This window comes from Cynocephalus volans, chromosome X, assembly GCF_027409185.1.
Source record: "Cynocephalus volans isolate mCynVol1 chromosome X, mCynVol1.pri, whole genome shotgun sequence".
In the NCBI taxonomy this organism is placed as follows: domain Eukaryota; kingdom Metazoa; phylum Chordata; class Mammalia; order Dermoptera; family Cynocephalidae; genus Cynocephalus; species Cynocephalus volans.
This window is the reverse complement of record NC_084478.1, coordinates 151,460,842-151,476,325: the sequence shown is the minus strand read 5'-3', so window position 1 is coordinate 151,476,325 and position 15,484 is coordinate 151,460,842. Positions and strand designations below refer to the sequence as shown.

At 44.1% G+C, this 15,484-nt stretch overlaps 1 protein-coding gene across 1 annotated transcript; it reads left to right on the top strand.

Annotated features, from left to right (window-relative positions):
• Nucleotides 1-864: 864 nt before the first annotated feature.
• Nucleotides 865-1,857, top strand: LOC134368484 (melanoma-associated antigen C2-like). Its single transcript, XM_063084941.1, has one exon. The coding sequence runs from the start codon at nucleotides 865-867 to the stop codon at nucleotides 1,855-1,857; it is 993 nt and encodes a 330-aa protein (XP_062941011.1).
• Nucleotides 1,858-15,484: the final 13,627 nt, after the last annotated feature.

The window sequence follows — 15,484 nt, the reverse complement described above, 5'->3', positions numbered from 1 at the left end:
TCGGAAGGACGATGTGTGAGGCCAGAGATCAGTGTGAGGCCTGAGGGAACTAAGGAGTGCCATGTGCAGCAGAACAGATGTGCCACTAACCCCGATTTACGCCTGCCGTCGGCCCTAGGAAGACTCCAGGTGGCCTGGTCGGATGTAGTGCCACCTTACTTCCTTCTATCGCTTTCAGGGATGTCAGCTCTCGTTCTGAAAGTTTAGCCTGAGGTCGGCAAAGGGGTGGGGATCCGGCCCTGTCTGAGAAAAGGTGAAGACGCTGAGGGAGCACTGAGGGACCATCCTCCCCAGAACTGTGGGGGTTTGGCAGAATCCGGCCCCATCTTGCCCGTCAGCACCCGGACGCGAAGGCTGTGCCGGCAGTCTGCAGCCTGAGGGGTCCCCTCAGTTCCCCGTATAGGGCTCCATGAACAGCGAGGTGATGACTGGTGTGAGGCAGTGTCTTAAGGTCAGCAGAGCAGAGGAGGACAGGCAGTGGCACGGCTCAAGGTGACATGCACACTCTCATGTGTACCCAGGGTTCTCTACCACGCTTGGTACACATCCCACAATGCGCAACCTCACCGGCTGTACAGTCACCTCAGGAACCTGGCCCTCTGCACCTGGATGCACCCTCAGGTCCTTTCTCATGTCCCCATACAGGTTCCTGAGAGACAGGCCTACCAGAAGACAGGAGAAGACCTGTGAGATCCTAGGACATCGCCAAAGGGGGTGACCTGTAAGTCAGCATTTCTCAGAGACATCATGGGTGATTTTCCCTGCTGAGGCCACTCACACTGTCCCTCTCTCCCCCAGGCCCGTGGGATCCCATTGCCTCCACCCTGCTCACCATCGTACCTGCTGCCCGTGACCAGAGTCATCATGTCTCACTCTCCCAAGTGTCCACGTCTCAGGTTTCAGCAAGACTTTCAGGCCCTGATAGAGGCAGAGGATTTGCTGGGTGCACAGGTTCCCACAGCTGAGGAGGAGGAGGCGGAGGTGCCTGCTGCTGGGATGTGCAGTATTCCCCAGAGGCCTCAGAGCTCCTGCCCCTCCTCCACTTCATGGAGCACATCAGGTGAAGACTCCAGCAGCCAAGGACAGGGAGATACAAGTGCCTGGCAGGTCGTGCCAGACCCTGAATTCTCACTGAGAAATGAGATAGACAAGAAGGTGGGTGAGGTGGTGAAGTTTCTGCTCCTCAAATATCGAGCAAAGGCGCCCATGACAAAAGCAGAAATGCTAAATATTGTCTTTAACATGTACCAGGACCACTCTCCTGAGCTCTTCAGGAAAGCCCGGGATTTCATAGAGCTTGTTTTTGGCATTGCCATGACGGAAGTGGACCCCAGCAACCACTCCTATGTCTCTGCCAACACACTAAAGCTCACGTATGACGGAGTGCTGATTAATGACCAGGGCATGCCCAAGACCAGCCTCCTGATACTTATCCTGAGCGTGATCTTCAGTAAGGGCAAGTGCGCCCCTGAGGAGGACATCTGGGAAGTGCTGAGTAGTATCGGGGTGTATGCTGGGAGGGAGCACTTCATCTATGGGGAGCCCAGGAAGCTCATCACCACAGATTTTGTTCGAGAAGAATTTCTGGAGTACCGGCAGGTGCCCAACAGTGATCCTGCACGCTACGAATTCCTGTGGGGTCCAAAGGCCCACACTGAAATCACCAAGAGGAAAGTGCTAGAGTTCTTGGCCAAGCTAAATAGTGTCGTCCCTAGTTCCTTTCCAGCCTGGTACAGAGATGTTTTGACAGATGTGGAAGAGAGAGCCCATGCCATCATTGATGCTGCAAATGATGCTTCTGCCATGGCCAGTGCAAGCTCCAGTGTCAAGTCCAGCAGCTTCTCCTGCCCTGAGTGAAGTCTGAGGCAGATTCCTCACTGTGTGTGGGAAAAGGGTAGTCAAGGTTCACAGTAGGTGAGGGCCAGGGTGGGGCTGGAGAAAACAGTGTCCTTTGTGTTCCTGTTCTATATGGGAGACATTGATTTAACTCTTTCTTTCTTTCTTCTGGGTATTTTTCAAATGCTTTTCCTTTTAAGAGCTGATTTAATTAGTTTTCAGAATCTTAGTTTATGCATACAGCTCACAAGTTTGCTGCTGTTTAACTAGTTTAAGAATAACAGTCTGGTATTTTGTTAAAAAAATAAAAGAAATTGGTTAAACCTTTCTTATTTTGATATCTGGAGCAGGATAACATGGTATTAGAATAGGATTTTTCTTTGGAAATGTAAATTAACTCAGTAAAATAGCGGAACAATGTAAAAGATAGTTAATGTTTTAGTCTATCCTGTAAGAGTAAATATTTACACATGGATTTGCTAGTCTTATTCAAGAATGTAGGAGAAATTAAATCTTAATAAATAAAAGCCTCACTGTCTCTTTTATTTGCAGAACATTATTTGGGCCTTCGCCCTTGGAAGGCACTATGTTAGTAGTGGGGATACTAGGAAAAGCAAGACACACCCTACCCTTGAATTGGCCCAGTCTGGGAACACAGTCATATCAGGAAGATGGTAAGATGTCCTCCATGACCTAAAGATCAAGTAAATAAGGAGTATGGAAGTGTGAGTCCAGGCGACAGCCCGTTGAGTGTAAATGCCCTGAGACAAGGCCTTGCGGGGCTTTGGGAAGCTTCAGCTTTACATGTGGCAGTTAATTTTAAGTTCAGCTGGGTGGTGACAGGGGCCAGAGTCTCACGTGGTATGTCTTAGATGTGAGAGAAAAGATTGTGGAGAAAGCAGAGCGAAATCTCCGGCTGGGGCAGGTATGGAACGTGTCCTGAACTCTTGTCCCAGTACAGTTGGACACAGTGCATGAACTAAGTGTTCTCTACACATCCTCTGCAAGGATTTCCTGAGAAATAGGGGACACTGCCTTGAAGTGGTGCACAGAAGGTACTAGGCTGGGACTCCTTTCCCTGGCCTGGGAGAGCCAGAGCCCACCCCCCTGAAAGGACAGTATAATTAGGTGATCTTGACTAATTTGGCCAACTCCAAGCAAGGGCTAGATTTCAAGTGGCGGATAAATGAGTGAAAATAGCATTTTGGTGGAGGAGCAAGTGGGAAGCAGAAAAGGAGTTGGTCCTTCCCTCAAATTCTTCGATCTCTGACTTACATGGAGCTGAAGAAGACTCCTCCATACACAAATTATATAATATCTCCTTGAAGAGAGAAAATTGAGTGCTTTTTATTTTCACCCAGAAGTTTTGGTAGAGTTGGTATTCTGGGACCTCCTTTGCTACATATTATCTCGGATCTTTTGCAGAACAAAAATGAGCTAATTGTCCAGAGGAGAGCGTGGTAGGGTCTGGGGTTAAAATTACGTTGCACACGACTGCCATTCGCTAAAGATCCGGTATACGCCAGGCCCTGTGCCAGGTGCTCTACATACTAACATACATTCCAGCCGTCCTGCAGGAGGGGACTTCTCAATCCCACTTTATAGACAAAGAACCCTAGACTCATAGCACTTGGCAGTTCCCCCATGGTCAAAAGGTAAGGAAGTGACAATGCTGGGACCCGACCCCTGGCCTGGATTTATCTCGGCCCACACTGTCCTCTCTCCTCTCCCAGTCTGAGGCAAGCCTTCTGCCTGTTTCTTCATTTCTACTCTCACTTCTTCACGTCCCTCTGGTGACATAAAGATGAACCTTATGGCCAAGGTATTCAATGAGGCCTAAAGAAGGTGAAAATGATGATAAAATACAGTTTGGGGATTGTCTGTGTGTTTTCTTTACCTAAAGCCATCCTGTCCTGAGTCCTAGGGTTCCTTGAGCGCTGACTCTGTCCAGGTGCCAGCAGTTTTGTCCCGCCCCAGCACTTTCCCCTGTTATAGCACCGTCATCCTGCTCTGCCTCTTTGTGCTTTCTTGTCCAATTCTGGAACCTGGCCTGCTGCCCAGCTCGTCACTGCAGCCTGCTCCTCTGAAGGTTGTGCCCTGCTCCCAGTGGAAGAGCCCAGAATTACCTGCCACCCCCTGCCCCTGAACAGAGAGCATTTCTACTCCCTGTAGAAGTCCCCTGACAGTCCCATTCCTCAGCCTGGATCTTCTGTGACAGCAACAGTCCCTTTGACAGAAATGTTCGCTTTGAACAGTCACCTTCAGACACCTTCCCCGGGCATCTTCAGCACTTTTGATCCCATTCCCTAGGCATTATCAACACACTCTCAAAGTGTTTTCTAAACAGGCTGGTGAGTAGAGTCTGATTTGCCTCATAATCTGCTGGTTTGGGGGATGTAAGACAGAGACAGAGAATTTGAAATCATCCTGACCTTTGCAGTCGAATTTAGTAAAGATTTGTTATTTGAAAAAAGCCACTGAACACATTCACAGATGAATGAGCTTACGTAGGTGGTCAGAAACCAAAGTTTCCCTCATAAGCTTTGTAGATGAGTAAAGGCCAAGGCAATCACTGTGTAAGAAAACATCATCAAGAAGCTGAATTCTCCTGAAGTTCTCCTAAGAGGTGAACAATGTTTCCTTGGTGGACATGCTAGCTCTGATGAAAGACAGACAGACAAAATAATTACTTAACGATCCTTCCAGTGCCTCTTAGCTGTGTACCTGCCCCGAAGGAAAATTTTGCCTTGCTGTGTTCCAAAGTCACCTTTGGAAGGGTTCAAGAATATTCAGCCTTGTGGAGGGTAGTGGCGTAGCAGAGGCTCACAGGGTGGGATATTTACCATACAACAAAAGGAAGGTGAAAATTCTCAGCCTAAAGACATTTTATAGGTCATTGCAAGGACAGTGTGAAATAGTAATATTGAGTGCAAAATGTTGTACCCTCCCTGCTAAGATTTACAGAATGCTTTTAAAACTAGATTGGATTCTGTATCTGACACCGCCAGTCACAAAGTAGGCATAGAAAAACTTGGAAGATTTCAAGGGAATGCTGTGCTTCCCAGGAATGCTACCAAGAAATAAAAGAGAGTTATTGTCATAACAACGTGTAATGGTTTATTTTTTATTGAGCACCTACAATGAAATAGATTAAGGGAGAATCCACATGTCCCCATCCCCATCTTGTCTACCTGTCCTTCCTGGGTGGCCCATTTGTAGTTAGGCAGGAGCTGGTGTCCCGTTCCCAGGCTTTCTCTTCTGTTCTGCAGTACACACGGTTGCCCTGTGTTGACATGGTGGAGCTGCATGACGGAAGCAGCCTGGATCCCTGGGTCACCTGAGAGTTGAGACTCACTGCGTGTTAGTTTGCTGCATCATAACAAGATACCAGAGACTGGGTGGCTTAGACAACAACAAAAAATAGTTTTTTTCTCACAGTTCGGGAGGCTGGAAGTCCAAGATCTAGATGTTGGCAGGTGTGCTTTCTTTCGTGGCCTGTCTCCTTGGCTTGCAGATGGCAACCATCTCACCGATTCTCACATGGTTGTCCCTTGGGCATGCGTGTCGGTGTCCTATTCTCCTCTTCTCATGAGAACACCAGTAATATTGAAGAAAGTCCCCCCTGCGTGACCTCATTTTACCTTAGTTAGCTAGTTAAAGGCCCTATTTCTAAGTGCAGTTACATTCTCAAGTACTGGGGATCAGGCCCGCGACATATGAATTTTGAGGTGGGACACAACTCAGCCCATCACACTCTGCTAGCTCCAATCAGAATTTATGTGGATGAAAAATGAACCTGTTGTGCGAAGACATTTTATTTCGGGGTTTTACCCCTGTTACATCACTTTACCTTTACTTCATCTGACTGATACATAGATACTCTACCTGTCCTCAGAGATTTTTCAATATTTTCAGTTACAAAGAAAGAACGCATATATTCTTGTTACCAAAAAAAAAAATTATATTTATATAAATTAGAATTTTCCCCGAAAGGAGTGAACTACTGGCATACGCAACAACTTGGATGAATCTAGGGGTAATTATGCTGAAGGAAAAGAAAGAAAAGCCAATCTCAAAAAGTCACATGCTTTATCAGCCCATGTATATAACATTCTCAGAATGGCAAAACTATCATAATGGAGAACAGATTAATGGTTGCCAGGGAGAGGGGCTGGGTGTAGCTCTAACAGGTAACATAGGAGAATTTTGTGTTGATGGTAGAGTCGATTATGTTGATTGTGGTGATGATTACACGAATCTTCACATTTGATAAAATTGCATAGATCTACACACGCACAGACTCACACACACAGATGTGTATATTTGGTAGACTTTTCCCATCTGCAAAGTGGAGTCATATCACACCTACCCCAGAGGTCTGGTGGGATGAGCCAGTGAGATAAAAAATGCTTAAACAATGTCTCCTAGCTTATAGTAAAAGCTTAATAAAAGTGGTAGTGGAAATAGGAACTAATATTATTATTATTATTATTACTGTTATTTTACCACCCACCTCCTGTAGTAGCCTACACCTAGAAACCACGATTTTTTATCTCACTCATTTAAATCTGAGTGAGGCTGGTCCTTTCTGTTTGCACTGTGTCAAATGCTTTTGAGAAGGTCTTTACTTATTTGGCGTCTACCCTGTGGTTTTTTTATTTTTATTTTTTTGTGACCGGCCACATGTCACTGCACCGGCCATCCTTATATGGGATCCGAACCCACGGCGCGAGCACTGCTCTGCTCCCAGCGCCGCACTCTCCCGAGTGCGCCACGGGGTCGGCTACCCTGTGGTTTTGACTGAGTTTCATACTGATATTTGGGTTTAGACAAAGTGATATTTAAAGGGGTAGTGCTCTTTCATGTAACTGCAATTGAAGAAGATTCGCCAAATGGAAACTGTTGTTTTTTGCACAAATCTTCGGTCACTTTGCTTTCTTGAGCTAGGCACGTTTATCTCCCAAAGGAGAGAAATGAGTGTGGGAAGAGAACAGACATCTTCCTCCATCTAGTAGTTAGCCTCAGTGTGAAGGAGAAACAGTGGTAAGAAAGATAAAAATGAGGTGTGGTCCAACAGCAGTACATGCTGGATGTATCAAGCCACCATCTGGTATTTTCTCTTTGTCACAAGCATGTTTGAAGGTGCAGGTGGGCAGAGGTCAATGCAAATGCTTCCTCCCCAACTTCTCAGATGGGAAGCAACTGTGGACACAGAAAAGAACTGTCAAGAGTACACAAAATCCGCTATGTATCCTATGAAACACAAATCCACAGACTTATTTGTTCTACAGCAGTGTATCTATAAAGAATTGTTCATGAAGATGGAGAATCGAAGCTCAATAATGTTGTGTTTATATAATCAGGTCTCCTACCACATGTTGCTCAGGTCATACACATGACTAAGGTCATGAACTTACCAATGAAAATTCCCTTCTAGGATGAGTTCTGGGTATACACTGTCGATGCACAGCTTTTCTTCACCCCTCCACCCCGTTTTGAATATTCTCTTTATTTGATAAGTGTCATTTGGAACATAACAGCCTTATTTCACATGGTTGCAGTAGTGACCAATTTTTACACCACGGAATTTGGCAATGCTTAGTTTTTATTCTTCATATATTTAGAAATGGAGGTAAGAGCATGCAGTGATATCTACGTGCGCCCAGCATGGGCTTTGCATACAGGCCCCCATAATCGGTGCCTGTCCATTGGAGAGCTCCGCATTCTCATAGTAAGTTTTCACATTGGAAGAATCTGGTAAACTTAAAACTGAAAATGTAAAAACAAGCAAAGGAGCGAGTCTGGTTTGTGCTGTCTATGCTCGTCAGATCACGTTTACTCGTGTGCTTGTCTACCTGTCTTTCTCCAACTTGGGCTATCTATCTGGAAGTTTAAGTTATTTAAATACAGTTTGCCTTACTTTTTATTCAGTGATACACTGATTACTAAATTAGGTGATATTTCATCATCTATACTTTGGATTTAGTGCGTTAAGATGAGGAGTTTAGGTTCAAGTAGTTGTGAAGAGAATGCTTTTGGTGAAAGTTTAGTGTTGCTACATAGAAAAAACCTAAAGAAAACTACCAGAACCACATGAGAGGCCGGACGAAGGAGTTGGAATGGACAGACACACTCTCCATGCTATGAAAGTTGGGAGTCTCGCAAGCAACGTGAATCCTTTGTTGCAAGGTCCTTTGGGGCTGGAAGGGCGTACAGCATGAGGCATTCAGCCAATTCTTCCTCATCATTCTACATCATATCTGTTGACTTGTCTTAAGATCAAGGAATTGTTGTGATTTTTGTGTCTTCTTACCCCACCACCATTTATTTGTTTGCATATATGTATATGTATATGTATATGTATGCATGTATGTATGTATGCATGTATGTATGTATGTATTTGTAAATCCCACAAATAAGTGAGGAGATGTGGTAAAAATTCCTTTCTTGGATGCCTTCTGAGTATACGCTGTAGTTGCACACCTTTTAAATGTCATGCCAAACCACAATTTTGTCAGGAGTAGTCAAGAAAGAAACCCCTGGGTGAATGGACGGTCTGAGAATACCTGTTTGGGGAAAATAATTGACCATCGTGGTTGAAGGAGTGTGCTAGTATAAAAAAGATTCGGAGGCTTATTTGGCTATATTGTTTCTGAGTTTAGGTTTCTCAATATTCAGGTAGAATTTGTAACATATTGCCCGATAAAAGAGTTAGGAAGTAAAACAAAGGTACCAGATAATTTCTCCTTCATCCCAGCTAAAGGCAAGCTCCTGAGTTTTCTGCTTCGAGGTTGTGACATATAGCACTTTTGCAGCAGCCGTGGTTACTGTGGTGGCTGTGGTGGGCCATACACATGGAAGTGATGTTTTCTGCATGCTCCTTGGCGCTGGCACTATGCCTGGTTGTGGGAGTGGGGTCCAATGCCTGTCCCTAAGCCTCAGGTATGCTGGTGGACCCCAAGGCACTGGAGGTGTGCATGATTGTTGGTGGGGTGGCGTGTCCAGTCCCCAGATCCATGCCTCACATCCCCAGGCATGGGCAAAGGCACTGGCGGAACCCCTGGGCCTGAATTTTTTATCGTTTGCTTACTTCTAAAATGGGAGAACTTCACATGGGAACTCGTACTTGAGCTTTATGGTTGAACCAAATTGCTGCTTTGGTGCTGCTTCCTTAGGGAAGGCTTTTCGTGCAGCTCAGGGTTTAATGATTGACATTATAGGTCTTTCTGGCTCTCCAGAGACCTGGTGCACCTGGGATGTGTAGAAACTCTGATTTGAGCCTGAGTCTTTTCATCAAACCGCACCCCATGCAATTCTGCATTCCTGACCAGTCTCCTCTGAGTGGTCCTGTGCTGACTGAGGGGCATATCGGCTGTTCTTGGTGTCTCCCAGTGTTCTTCCGATTGGCCAGTTATCCCCCACCGCCAGGGCTCCAAACATTTCTCATGGGATGGACCCAGTGCCAGTCCCTTGCGATGACTCACCGGCCTCTGAATGGCTCCCCTTTTTCAATTGTTGTGGCTCCTTGCTCCTTCCTCCCCTGCCACCTCCAAGCAACTCCATCCAAAGGGCACAGCTGATGCTTTTGCCGGCTCCTGCTCCACGTGCACTGCAGTTTTAGCATTGAAGCGGCGGCAGCCTGAAACTCTCCAAGTAGTTTATTCTTTCTCTCTTCTTGACTTCCTCACCTTTGTGAACTCCGTAGGTCTCTCCTCCTCTTTGAGTTACAGTGTCCATAGCTTTGCTGTTGTTTTATTTTTATGGTTGTATATTCGTGGGAGATTTGTGGGAGAGAGTTATACTGGGGACCGTCTATTACAGAATCTTGACTGGAACAACGACTCACAACCATCTTACCAACTGCATTTCCCTCCTTCACCCTAACATTATAATTCAGCTTCAGAGACTCTTTTTTGTTCCTTAATATACCTGCAGGTCCCTGGTTCTATACCTGTGTCCAAGCATTTTCCAGGCTCCCATTTCAAGTTGTGCCCTACCCTAGAGACTTGTCTCAAACACCTGTCTCACCACAGAATCTTCTCAGATCTCACTTGCCCCCAGAAAGCTCCCTTCTTCCTCTTAGGAAAACGTACAGCTGCTGTACCTCTCCTACAGCACTTGGTTTTTGATACTTGTATTATGTATCGGTGTCATTTTGTACCTTATGCAGCTTCTTCTTTCCTGTAGTGCATGATAGCACAATATCTGGCACTAAGAAAACATCCGGTATCTTTCAAAATGACTTTAATTAGCTATCTCTGTCACAGTTGGCTACAATAGTCACCCTAGAAAACTATTCTCCTTGTGTTAAAGCAAACCACATTAACCCACCAAATGGCAATATGTGGGGGCCAGGCAACCATATTCAGTATTCTTTACCATAACATAATTCTCATAAATTAAATTCACTCTCAAAGTAAAACATCTTATGTTATAAGAAATATTATTATGAGTGTGAGGCAAAATCTCAAGGGATTTTCAAATGAAGAATTCAAACTAGAACTCTAAGTGCCTTGTTTGGAATACATGACGGTTTCGTAACATGAATCTCTCTAGTTCATTTCCCCTTTTGAGGATCTCTGTCAGCTCCCTCCACACATGGACTATAATCCAAACCCCTTCAGTGTCCCAGTTGCCCCTGCTTGTTCTGGTTCCAGCCTGTCTCCGGGATCCTCTGCTCTCACTCCTTCCCTCCTGCATGCCGTTCTAGTCACAGACACTTTGCGCAGTCACTTGAGCATGCCGCGCTCGTTTCTGCCTCAGACCTTTACCCTTGCCGTTCTCTCTGCCCGGAACGCTCTCTCCCTAGACTCCAGAGGGCTCTTTCCCCCACCTCACTCAAGTCCCTGCTCCAATGCCACCTCCTCAGAGAGGCCTTTCTTGACACCCTACCTGAAGTGAGAACCACGCTCATTCCATCACTATTTTCGTTACCTCGGCTTTTCCTCGTAATATTTACAACTCTCTGAAATCTATCTGGCTCATGTGTTAATTGTATGACTCTCCGCTATAACATGCCGTTGAAACAGGTAGGGGGTTTTCATGCTGTATCCTGAGCAACTAGAGCAGAGCTCAGTACATGGTAAGTTCTTGACATATATATCTTGGAAAATTAGACGCACAGTTTTGAATGAATGCACACTTAGTGAGTACTGTGATGGGGGAGTGTCAATTTTAATAAATTAATTCTAATAAGGGTATTAATTATTTATTTTGTGTGATGATTACACTTTCTGCTTTCAAGTATTTAAGCTGTTTGGGGGAAGAATATATGTCAGCCTGCGTGTTTTGTGGAAATATTTCTTAATAGACAAAAACTGACAACAGCATGGAAGGCGGTTTTCAGCATGAAACGTCAAAACACATGTAGCTTCATTTGTGTAGCTTGAAAAAATCCAAATTTGAAACTCAGATGCATTACCTGATGCTTCCTCAGCAGAGAGGTGTTTCTTAAGTTGAAAAATATTAGATTGTGTAATTTCAGATATCAATCATCTGCTCAAATCCAAACAGGGTTATGATGCAAGGTCATGAGGAAGCTCATTTTCTGTCACTTTCATTGAAATAAGGGAAATGTTTCATGCACTTTCCCTTCTCATGTAATTACCAATATTTAAACCCTTATGTCTTATAGGTAATCAACTTTACATTTTCCTTTTCATCCATTTATTTTTAACTTATATACAAAATAGTTTTACATAAATGCATTATCCTTGGTTATATTCAAATGTACTGTGGACATTCCTTTTTCTCTTTTTCTTTATATGGCTTGGATACTCTTTCCCTCATTTCAGTAAGCCCCTGTCTGGTAACACGTTTTAGCTAATGCATTTGTGTATACATTTGTGACACACACATTCATGGGCAAACACACACACACACACACTCACACACCCTTGTGCAGATCATACCCAAATAGCAGAAAAACAAAGACAAAGAGATAAACACTGGGGGAAATAAGAATTAAAAAAATAAAAAGTAAATCAAGAAAAAAGAAAAAAGGAAAAGCCTTGGGAAAAGGCAGGAAAAAAACCTTGCGTATATAGACACAAGGACAAGTATTATTATGGACTTCTTATCAGAAAACAAGCGAGCAAGAAGAGAGAAGAATGTAATATTTAAAGTGCTGGGGTAAACATCAACACCATCCTAGCGTGTCGTTGTGTGAACCTCATAGAGGGTACTCACACAAACCTAGGTGGTATAGCCTACTACACACCTGGGTTACGTGGCATAGCCTATTGCTCCTACGCTACACCACTGCCGAATGAGTGAGTGGTCCATCACTGACCAAAATGTCGTTAAGTGGCGCATGACTGTATATGGTAAATAGTGGGAGACGGGTTTCTCATTGTTTGAGAGAATGTACCGGACCAAAAAGCTGAAGAGGCTAGAATGATCCTTGCAGCCATAGACTTGAGTAGGAGACTGCAGTACGAAAGTATGTATTCATGTTCAACTTAATATAAATACATATGTTTGCATTTAGACATATTTACAGATATGTGTACATACACAGGTTACTATGCACACACACATATATATAATTTCTCTGTCAGCTAAGAGGGCATAGAAACAATGCCATCGTGGGAGCCATTAGCATGACTAGTGCCCATACCTAGGCTTCCCATATCATGCTCTAATAAAAAGGAAAACCAGAAACTAGCGCTTCTGTGGAGAAATGAGTGATTCCACGACTGTAGCAATCGATATACAAGATGAGTTTGGAACACCTTGCAGTTTTAGAAAATGAGACATTGCTCAAAAAGTAAAAATAAAAACAACCCATGACTTGGGCATGTCAAAGGGACACGGGAGGAAACTGAAAGAGCTCCCAATGGCCAAATCTGGAACAATTTGAGCAATTCAATGAAATGATATTATATTTTAACCAAAAGCATACAACGCGTATGTACGAATCCATACTGAGATAAATGATTGAATAAATCCATAAACGGGGAGGAATAAAGAAAACTCCTGTGCGGAAAGATCTCAAAGCATTTGTGTAAATACCCCCACCCAAACAGGGGAAGCGTAACTCTACTTAAGTGTGTGCTGCACCGAGTGCAGTCACTATACCGAAGAGGATACACAGGCACGTGGGACATAAATGCACAGGAAATGAGGCCTCACATCATTTCTTATTAGGGAAATGCACCTAAAACCACACACACAAAAGTCCAAGCACAGATCACATAAATGCGTAGGATGTGATGCCCAATATCATTTGTTATTAGGCAAATACATATACAAACCACACACACAAGAAAACCCACTACACACTTAGTAGACTAGGTAAAATTCAAGAATATGAAAATACACAATGCCAGAGAACTTGTGGAGAACCAGGAATGTTCATTCATTGTGGGCTGTAAGGAAAAATGGTACAGTTTCTTCAGAACATGGAATTCTTTGAGGCTATTTACGTAACATTCTGAAAAAAGGTACAACTACAAGTGCAGGAAAAAGACCGTCACCGACGACGAAGGGGACACACTGAGCAAGTTTAGGCTGATGGCAACTGTTCTGTAGGATCCCTCAGTGATATATATAGGACTCTATGCATTTATTAAAATCCATACAACTTTACAGAAGAGTGAACTTTGAGGTATGCCGTATTTTTAAAAAATAAATCATTTTCCATAGAGGCTGCACCATTTTGCAGTCCCACCAACAATGTATGAGAGTTCCTTTTTCTCCGCAACCTCGCCAGCATTTATCGTTCAGAGTCTTTTGGATTTTAGCCATCCTAAATGGGGTGAGATGGTATCTCAGTGTGGTTTTGATTTGCATTTCCCGGATGCTGAGTGATGTTGAGCATTTTTTCATATGTCTGTTGGCCATTTGTATATCTTCCTTAGAGAAATGCCTACTTAGCTCTTTTGCCCATTTTTTAATTGGGTTGCTTGTTTTCTTCTTGTAAAGTTGTTTGAGTTCCTTATATATTCTGGATATTAATCCTTTGTCAGATGTACTCAAACAATTGCAGATAGATCTACCATACGACCCAGCTATCCCACTGTTGGGAATATACCCAGAGGAATGGAAATCACCAAGTCGAAGGTATACCTGTTCCCCAATGTTCATCGCAGCACTCTTTACAATAGCCAAGAGCTGGAACCAGCCCAAATGTCCATCATCAGATGAGTGGGTACGGAAAATGTGGTACATCTACACAATGGAATACTACTCAGCTATAAAAACGAATGAAATACTGCCATTTGCAACAACATGGATGGACCTCGAGAGAATTATATTAAGTGAAACAAGTCAGGCACAGAAAGAGAAATACCACATGTTCTCACTTATTGGAGGGAGCTAAAAATTAATATATAAATTCACACACACACACACACACAAAACCGGGAGGGAGGAGAGAAGATATAGCAACCACAATTACTTGAAGTTGATACGACAAGCAAACAGAAAGGACATTGTTGTGGGGGAGGGGGGGAGGGAGAAGGTTGGGAGGTTTTGGTGATGGGGAGCAATAATCAGCCACAATGTATATCGACAAAATAAATTTAAAAAATAAAATTAAATTAAAAAATTTAAAAATAAATAAATAAATAAATAAATAAACCAGGCATTGGACTTTTAAATGAATCACCGGCTGCTGAGAGAAGAATGAGTTTTACTGGAGTAAATGTGGAAAGAGAAGCACCAGTGAAGGGGCTGGTGCCATAGTCTGTGTGACAGATGATGCCACTCATCGCCCACAGAGGCAGTAATGGACACGGACTGGTGTGAACAGATGTGGAATGGACATCAGCAGTTGAGGGCATCGGAGCTGCAGATGGATCGGATGGGGGTTGAGGGAAAGAGAGGCATCGGGCTTGCCAAAAAGGGTGCTGCCTTTGATAGTCACAAAAGGCAAATCAAGCCATGAATTATTTTTTCATAAATTATTGTCAGACTTCGTGTGTATTTTACAAACTTCGGTTCCAAGACAGATTTGGGATAGTTCATGTGCTGGAGGAGGAGGAGTTCCCCGGGCAGCGCTGGAAGCCCCCTGCCCGATATAGGGAGGAAGGCAGACCCCTACCCCATCACATGTGGACAGTCCGACACTGCTTCCTAGTCAGCAGAGGAGTCCTGGGCCTGTTCAGGGTGCCCACAGTCAGCACGACACCACCCTGTCACAATATCCTGGAGTAGTACTGGCCACGTTATATGTCTTGAATCCTCAGAGCTCCCGAGGTCAGTGGGGACTAGTACCGTGGGAGGAGGAATAAACAGATCATTGGCCCAGGTACCCTTGTCTCCAGCCAGAGCGACGTTCCTGGCCTTGATCTTGGAAGTGAAGGTCCCTAATGGACGGTAGGAGCTACTCTTTCCTCTCTTCCTTCCCCATCTTACCATGTCCACCCCTTCTGTTACTGATGAGAATGGCCCAGATAATTCCCATCCTTTCTCCTCCAGTGTTGTTGCTCTGCTAATTGGCCCGTAATGCTGGCTTTCTTGAGAATAGAACATAAGAAAGTCCTCTTTACTTCTGAATATAAGATCATGCATGCTTAAAAATACTCACAATAAATATTTTTGAAAGACATGTGTAACGTACCTGGAATTGATTTGTGTACACACTGTGAGGGAAGGTTCCAGCTGCAGTTTGTTTTCTATATGAATATCCAGTTATTCTACTGTG

Coding starts and splice junctions, on each gene's coding strand:
- LOC134368484 (XM_063084941.1), top strand. CDS start 865: ATGTCTCACTCTCCCAAGTGTCCACGTCTCAGGTTTCAGCAAGACTTT.